General features: G+C 35.1%; 1 protein-coding gene across 2 annotated transcripts in view; it reads left to right on the forward strand.

Moving 5' to 3' along the window:
• Positions 1 to 3,739, forward strand: part of LOC106882197 (transmembrane protein 17B) — a 17,243-nt gene extending 13,504 nt beyond the window's left edge. For both annotated transcript variants that reach the window (XM_014932790.2, XM_014932789.2), the window contains one exon: positions 1,492 to 3,739. In XM_014932790.2, coding sequence (XP_014788276.1) covers positions 1,492 to 1,734 — 243 coding nt within the window. In that variant the 3' untranslated portion in view covers positions 1,735 to 3,739. The remainder of the gene's footprint in view (positions 1 to 1,491) is intronic.
• Positions 3,740 to 9,727: the final 5,988 nt, after the last annotated feature.

Below are 9,727 nucleotides of genomic sequence, written 5' to 3' on the forward strand. Positions count from 1 at the left end.
AGTTTATAATTTTTAAAGTCTCTCTATTTATTAATTGCCACAGATTTCAATAAAAGAAATATCAATTGTATAACAAAGAACACAATTATTGTGAGTTCACAACTAGTGTATTTTTTCATGATTAAAGTTGGGATGTAGAGAGTGATGTTTTACACAACATCTCGTGGCTGTTGCCAGTTCCGCCTGACTGGCCTTCGTGCTGGTGGCACGTAAAAGCACTCACTACACTCTCAGAGTGGTTGGCGTTAGGAATGGCATCCAGCTGTAGAAACTCTGCCAAATCAGATTGGAGCCTGGTGTAGCCATCTGGTTTCACCAGTCCTCAGTCAAATCGTCCAACCCATGCTAGCATGGAAAGCGGACGTTAAACGATGATGATGATCTCATATGTCTTGTTAGGAAAAAAAAAAAAAGAAGATACTATTTATATATATTGAACATACATTTGTGACCTGTGCCATATGACATTTTTTGCTCATTTATTTAGTCCAAGAAGAACCAGACTAAAAACTTAGGTCCAATGGACTCTAATGGTTCATGAAAATATTTAATGTCTCACAAAACACCACGCACACTGGTACATCTATTTTTCTGATTTTATTAATAGAAGTTGCAAAAGAAACTCACCAAAGAATAAATTCAAAATCTGCCTCAAAGCCAATCAAAAGAGAGTAGAAATTGAACCTTCTGTAGACTATGGTTCCTTAAAAAAAACCTTCCATATGACCGTCATAACTTCACTTTCAACAAATCCTATTGTCACAGTGTCTTTTCTATCACTACCACAATCTGTGCACCTCCACTATCAAAACATACACTAGCCACTCTACCTGTCATGGGAGTCCCCATACAGTCACTCAACCTATAAGAAATAACAGCCAAATCTCCTTCAGGTCATACCCAGCCATCTTTAAAAAGAAAATATTGAATAATGTAGTCTGATATCTAAAAATGGAGAGATGATCAAGGATGAAATACCTTTGATCATAGATTTGTTTGATCAAAAGGCTGATATGAGACCTAATCCTTCCTAGTCATAACTGCACCCCTCTGAACTTGCTCTCTCCTCTTTAGAACACCATAGCATTTTTGACTCATGAAATTCTGTATAGATTCCAATAGTATAAGGAAATATATGAGATATAGAATTACTCTTCACTATGCACAGGAACAGTAGTTTCTATTGTGGAAGTGCTGTAGTCAGTCAAATTAATCCTATTGTATTACTAATGCTTACTGACTTCCTATCAAAATTTTAACTCATACTGAATTGAAACATAATAAAATATATGCTCTAATATTCAGTTTAATCATCTTTACTAACCATGTACTGTCTTAAATAAGTGAAGTAATAATTAATGATTTGGTAATGACATGTATGTACTTTTGATTTACATTAGAAGCAACCTATTTTTACAGGAGCTAAAACTATACATGCACAATTAGTAAAGGGCTTTATTTAGTATTTATTATTTATTTATCTATTTGCAGGTACCTGAGCTTTCCGGATCTTGGCTTTTGACGTTACTGATGCAGTTCCCTCTAATTATATTTCTGCTGTTCAATGAAAGCCAGACATTTCCTCTTGAAATAGCTCTTCATATAGTCATGTTTGGGTTTATTCTGATTGAAATATTTTCAGGTTATTTTGCTATTCGTACCATGATCAACTACCAGATGACACAGTTTCACTTGCGTCAGTTTTCTGACCTAGAGTTTATTACTCAAGACTAAAGGAAAAGACAGGATAAAGAGATTGTTTCAATGTGTACAGACGAATTTTACACACCTCATTAAATTTAAATAGCCCTTATATATATGTGTATGTGTGTGTGTACAAACTAATACAATCCCTTTTTCTAACAGTTAACAGATCAAGACACAAGATACTTCTGATACTTTAAGGTATAAAGTATAGCCATACCATAGTATCAGTGTGGATAGGAATAGAGTATCTTAGGCTTTTAATTGTTAGCTTCTATGTTATAATGCCATGACAAGTGAAAGTTATTACTGTGAGCTCAACTCTACACTAGTGTCTATTTAATAGTTAAAATAAAGGAAGCATTCCAATGTAAGTCTTAAATGTTGCCGAGTGAAAGATATTTTTCAGATATTTAATGAAAAAAATCAACTATTTTGTCTGATTGTTTGATTTCATCAAAGACATATTGAAATGTTGAATATTATTCATCAAATAGCTCACTTTGTAACTGTGTGGAACCTTAAGCCAGTGTCTTTTACTATATTTACTATATTCCTTGGCTAACCAATGTCATGTGAATGGAAACTGTGTACACATAAGCCCATTGTGTGTGTGTGTGGGTATATATATATATATATATATATATATATATATATACAAACACGCACACACATAGATATACACACATGTACATACATGCATGTATGTCTTTGTGTGTGTTTTTATGACTGTGGTTGTCATTCCCGCCATCGTTTGACTACCATTGTTAGTTTGCTTACATACTTGTAACTTAGCAGTTTCACAAAAGTGACTGATAGAATAAGTACTAGACTTAAAATATATATATATAAGTACTAGGGGTGATGAATTTTGACAAAAACCCTTCAGGGCAATGCCCCAGTATGGCTGGTATCCAATGACTGAAACAAGTAAAAGATAAGAGATAATAGAAGTATGCAGTTACAAGATTCTGGTATAAAATCAAAAAGCTTGATTTTCTTGTTTTAATGCAATTTCAGCTTTATTAAATACATTACCAGCAGCTGAATGATTATACTTAAGCCCTGAGAATCTCTGAGTGGTTGGCGTTAGGAAGGGCATCCAGCTGTAGAAACTCTGCCAAATTAGATTGGAGCCTGGTGTAGCCATCCGGTTGCACGAGTCCTCAGTCAAATCGTCCAACCCATGCTAGCATGGAAAGCGGACGTTAAACGATGATGATGATGATGATGATGATATATATATATATATAGTTTCATTCATTAGACTGCGACCATGCTGGGGCACCACCTTGAGGGATTTTAGTCGAACTAATCAACCCCAGTACTTATCTCCTTTTAAACCTGGTACTTATTCTATTGGTTTTTTTTGCTGAACCACTAAGTTATGGGGATGTAAACACACCAACACTAGATGTCAAGCGGTGGTAGGGGTCAAACACAGACACAAAGATACACACACATATACATACGACAGGCTTTCTTCAGTTTCTATCTATCAAATCCACTCACAAGGTTTTGGTCAGCCCAAGGCTATAGTTGACAACACTTGCCCAGAGTACTGGTTTCAGGTTCAGTCCCATGTGGTTGGGAAGCAAACTTCTTTCTACACAGCCACACCTGCACCTATGTGTGTGTGTGTGTGATTTTGGTCCCAATCTAAAAAACATGTCAAACTGGTATTCTACAATTTCATCTTTAACCATTTCATTACCAACCTTCCTGACTGAGACTAACCTTGGCTTTATGAAACAAAATTACTCATATTTAAATCAAAATCTTCAATCATAATTTTGTATAAAAATCATTTTGTTATACAACCAATGAGTCATTTTACTGAATCCCTCCAAATCCTTGATTAGTAGAAAAAGAAAAAAAAAGAAAAAAAAGGCACAGGCAATGTGATTCATCAGAAATATGGTCTTGAAGAGGTTATGGGTTAATTAGGATATAAAATCACATTTTTATATATTGAAATCAAAATCTTTTTTAATATATATAAAAGATATATAAAATCAATTCATAAAATATCAAACTTTGTTATTCTATTTAAAAAATAATAATTGGCTTGATCCTTTTCAGAATATATGCAATAAGGCATTGAAGAAGTAAAATATTCATTCAGTATCACCACTTAATAAAAAGAATTTTAAATTTCCTTTATAATTGTATTTTTTCAGTATCTTATTGTTCACGACTCTGAACATCTAAAAAGGGGTTTCACCAAAGGTACTTTAGGTTTCACATAACTTCAATTTTTACAATAAAAAGGAGCTGGTAAGGCAGGTCCAACAAGAGCAAAATATTGCAGCATCATTAAAAAAAAGTCCACAGAAAAACAATAAATTTTAATAGTTAGAATTTGACATTTAGATTGGTTTCATTTGGAGCCATATGTCATATGTGTACACCTATAAGGTGTGCAAGATACAATACTTCACATCTGCATTCTGACTATTGCCTTTACATTCAACTATGTTATTGCATAAATGTGATAGCCAGAAGAATGTGAGAAACTGAGTATATATTTTGCATGCTTAATAGGTGTAAAGATATTGTGTATACACACTTATATGAAATGTGGCTGCAACTAAAACCAAAAGAAAAAAGCTTTGATGGAAAAGAGAGCTGTGAACATTGAAATCTGAGTAATAATCAAGATATTTAAATTATATTCATTTTAAAGAAATAAAATTGTTCAAGTATTTACATTTCAACTGACCCCTGTCTTTCAGTGAAGGTGAATTTCTTCAGAAACCACTTTGAGCAATGCTCAGATAATTTAGGCTTGAACATTTTTGGATTTTCTAAGTTTAATTTTTCAGAATTGGATATATTTGTTGTTCAATTTCCTCAAAATCAAATGGTGTCACATTGAATGAATTAAAATGCAAAATCTTTATTACATATTTACTGGGTATGTAAAATAAATTTACTGAAACTGCTTTATAAAAAACAAAAAATTACAAGCAGTATATTTTCAAATATTTTAAAATAAGAAAGAAAAGATAAATAAAATAATCCAACACACCCACACTTTACAGGCACTGAGTTTAAGAAGCATGCTTCCCAACCACGTGGTTTTAAGGTTCAGTCCCACTGAATCCCATACATATATGAATAAATATATCTATATTCCACCGTCCTCTCTTCTGCAACCCCACTCTGTCAAGGTTCTTATCTTGGCCATTGTCATGAAAATATTACCCAATAAACTCTGTAAAGTGATTGGCACCAGGGAGGGCAGTACAACTCATGCCAGCATGGAAGACAACATTAAATGATGATGACATACATACAGACAGACAGACACATATATCTAGATTTAGATATGTTTCAAGCCATGTCCAACTTAATAGCACCACCTGATAGAATCTGTTATGTCACTTTTAAGTCAAGATTTGTGGTATCATAGCCCATTCAAGTAAGCTGTTGATTGAAATGTATCCAGGTACTTTGGTTTGTTCAGTATTCTCTGACATAATTTGTCCAGATATCGTTTAATGGTTATAGGATCTTTTTCTTTGGTTTATTTTGTGATAACATTAAATAGAGCAGGACCTGTAAAGGACAAGTGATTGTACTGCAGTGTAGTTATGTCATGAGCCTGAATCATGTAAGAGGTCCATGGCACAGGGTCCCAGCCTGGAGTGAGTTGTGAACTTGATGTTAATCGTTTGGGCAATGACAGTGGTATATTCTTCACATGGTACAAATGATGTAGCACTCATGACTGCACTGGAGACAATAATTTCAAAGTTTTAAGCTGGTTCCAATAATGAAGATCTGTCAGAGCATTTATTAATTTTTTTTATTGCTTACTGTAGTGTCTCAATTCACATGTTTTGTTTGGTATGGGGAGACCACAGGGGGCAGCAGTATTCAAGGTATGGTTGTACAAAGGAGGGGGAAAGGAAATGATGACAACTAGTTTTCTGGTCTGGAAAATTCCGAGGACCAAGGAGCTCCCCTTGTAAGCCATACCAACCTTATTGCTGATGTGAGCACCCCAGCTGAGATTGTCAACTAAGTCTGTGTTATTATTGGATGCCATGAGTGATTTTCCTGAAGGAAGAGAGTATGATTATTTTAAGTGCATGAGTTCAAATTTTCCATCATTTATTAGCATGCTGCTTCCGTCTCCCCATTGACTTACAGCATGCAGATCAGATTGGGGTTTTGTTTGGTTTTCTCCATTGGTAAGTTTTTGAAACTTGGAGTCATCTGCAAACATTTTTATTTCGCTGTGTTTGATGATATTTGAAATGTCATTTATACAAACTATGAAGAAAGTGGATCTAATACAGTCCTTGGGGGAACATCACTAGTGACTTTTGCTGGGCTTGAATGGACTCCAGTGATCACATGTTGGGTTCTGATCACCAGAAAATTGTTGATCCAGTCCAGCAGTTTATCACAGATTCCAATATCAGGCAATTGTAACAGAAGGATGTCATGGTAGGCTCTGCTGAGGAAAGATATATAACATCAGTGTTCAAGCTCACTCCCAAAACTTTAAGGATATCACTAAAGTGATGTAGAAGTTGTATTATGCTGTCTTTGCCACAACAAAAGCCATGTTGATTGGAATTTAGAAGGTCATCACTCTCCAGTAAGCCAGTTATTCTTGATCTGACCACCCTTTCAAACACTTTGATGAAATAGGAGGTGAGTAAAATTGGACAATAATTAACTTAAAGGAATCTGTTCCTCTTTTTGAAGATCATGATGACAAGTTGTAATAAGAAGTGTTTGGATATACAGCTGGAGTTTTAAAGATTTTCTCCTGAGGTCAGTTAGAGGAGATACAAGTTGGTGTCAGCATTCCTTTAGGACACTAACAAGGCCTGCTGCAGAATATTTGGTTTCCTTTATTTCTGTAGTGATATCAGAGACATTGAAAATTATAAGAAATAACATGTTGGGGGTTGAGTTTGTTGAAATATTTTATGTCAACGTCAGTAGAATCAGTAAAGATAGCAATATTGTTCCTGTAGATTCATTGTCATAAAAAGTCCTCATTACACTCTTGGTGTGGTCAGCATTAGGAAGGGCATCCAGCCGTAGAAACTGTGCCAAATCAGATTGGAGCCTGGTGCAGTTCTCCAGCTTACCAGTTCCAGTCAAACTATCTGACCCATGCCAGCATGGAAAGCAGACGCTAAATAATGATAATGATATATTTATTATAATATAGGTGTGAGGGGTATTTGGAGTATTTCAGGCACTTAATTGTGCAATACTCTCTTCAAACCTACTAAAAGGTTTTTATTTCTTTCAGATCCCACTTGACAGATAAATTACTTACACAAGAAGTGAAAAGACATATTATTGAAATTGCCAATTTCTAAATGTTGCAGGGTCTTTTGTATATAAAATTCAGATGGGAATGTTTCAATTGTATCAAAGAGAAAATTCTAAAGAGAACATTCTAAATATTTAAACATAAGGATATTGCAATTCATCCAATAAGTTCAAAACATTGTCAATGATGATAGCCAAAAATCAATGATAGCCATCACCAAAGAACTTCAGATGTCAAAGGAGACTATTAGAACTGTGGTGCATGAGAACATCTGATGTATTGAAGAGAGTCCATTTCATGTCTGCAATGACACAGAAAGACTGATTCGAGTCAGGCAGTTACTTAACAAGGTGAACAAAGCATGCTTTCATTTTCTGATGAAAAACTTCAACCAAAACCAGAAGTCTAACAGGAGAAATGACAGATTATGTACAGATCCTTCTGGTATCACCTGAGTGATGTACACTAAGTTTCCAGCACTGATATGGTTTTAGGAGTAGTATGTAACAAAGTCATGCCATCTCACATTTTACCACAGGGTCTTAGAACTAATGCTGCTGGATGCATTGAGATGCTAGAAACAGCTGTTAAGCTCTAGATGGATGAAGTCTGCAGTGGAAGGCTTTATGTGTTTCAACAAAACTCAGTACCTTCTAAGAAAGCTCACATAACTCAAGAATGGATGTCAGACAATCCTCATGATCACATAACACCAAACTTGTGACATCCAAACATAGCAAACATTTTGAGCATTGTTGAAAGAGACTAATCAACTTCCTCACAATATTATAGCTTCACTGAGGGCCACCATTGTCCAGATGATGTTGAAATGAATAAGAAGTGTTTAGTGCAGACATGTCAATGACTCCAGTCCTACATTAAAGCAGTCATCAAAGCTGAAAGCTTATCAAAAATGTATGCACAGATTTTTTACTAAAATGATTTGTGTTTATTAGATTAGAATTTTTTTTTATCAAGTTACCAAATACACACTCAAATCTCACACCCAATATATATATATATATATATATGTTTGTGTATGTGTATGTAGATATATGAATATAAAAATATATATCTATATATATATGTGTACACATACACACACATACATTATATCGTGTGCACAAATACATGTGCGACTGCTATTGTTGAGTTTAGAGCTCCTTGAAAATTATAATCATCCAGTCTGCTTCTAGTATAGCAGTTTGGCTACTACTATACTTAGTGGCATAACTAGTCACATTATACAGAGCAAATATAGAACTTACAAGAAATACAAGTTCATATCACTTGTTCATATGTATATGTTACCACTGGTTGTTTGGAACTCTGCATAGGATGTTCCAAGTGCAATTGCTTAATCACAACAGATCATCCAGGGAACATTTTATTGCATTATATTACAGAGAATTAAAGTTTACACACATAAGAACAAATGATATAAGCTTATGTTTATTGTAATTTCTCCAATATATGTATACACACACATACATAATATATGCATACACATATAAATGCATATATTTATACACACATATATAGATATCTATATATACATAGTTATATGTGTGTGTGTATATATATGTATATCATGGACTCTCCCGTAGTTATATGATGCATAATGTGCCGAACAACCACACATGATTTGTTTATAGTGATCAAATGTTTATGAAATGATTGCAGAGCAACTGGGAATCGAACCCACAATCTCGCAATTGTGAATGCAACACTCTAATCACTAAGCCATGCACCTTCACACACACACATATATACATACATACACAAACACACACATAAGGTGTTTGAGTTAAATTTGACAGTTTGCATAAAAGTATTTTACAAATATATCAACTAGATTTTGGCTGGAAGATGACAGTTTACTCCAAGTGGTCCCACTCATCTTCCACCATAGCCTCAAGATGGCTTCAGAACCAGACACATGCATTCCTCACTGTGTCCCTGGAAAGATCTTCGAACACCTCCTTGATCTTGGCCTTGATGTTGCAAGAAAAGTAGTTGGTATTTCTCAACTGCGTCCTACACATAGTAATCCATATGATTACAATTGGTGGGAATTAGGAAACCAGAAATTGGGGTTGGTGAAGTTGTAGAAATTCTCTGACAACCACTTCTGACTCTTTCCAGAGGTATAACAAGGAACCGAATCCTGCTGCTACACATATGGCCTTCCAGCAGCAACCCTCTCTAGGCAGAGATTGATCACAGGTTCCAGCAGCTTCATATAGCCATCTGAACTGAGCTTCAAAGATTTTGGGGTGAATTCTGGCATGCAGACACCTAGTGCCTACAGTGTCCCTTCCTGCTGGCCATGGGTTTATAGTTTCTGTTGCAGCTGCCCATGTCACATCTTACAGTCTTCACAATATTCACAGAGCACTGAGCAGCAGTCGTGATGTCAGCATTTTGATACCTGGTGTGAATCATCACAATACAGGTAACTCTTTTCCAATATTCAGATGGCTTCTAGTCCTGCATGTCATCTAACTTTTCCCAACTACAACTTTAATCTTTATGCTCTCCAACACTGACGACTGTTCACTGATACCTCAAGGTGTTCCTGAAAAAGGAGACATAACAAAAAAAAATCATCAAATTTAACCCTAGCCCCCCCCCCCCCGTGCATGTATGTATGTATGTGTGTATATATATATGTACACACACATGTACATTTGTTTTCTCGTCAGTAAGTTGTAAATG

Source organism: Octopus bimaculoides, chromosome 1, assembly GCF_001194135.2.
Source record: "Octopus bimaculoides isolate UCB-OBI-ISO-001 chromosome 1, ASM119413v2, whole genome shotgun sequence".
NCBI lineage: Eukaryota > Metazoa > Mollusca > Cephalopoda > Octopoda > Octopodidae > Octopus > Octopus bimaculoides.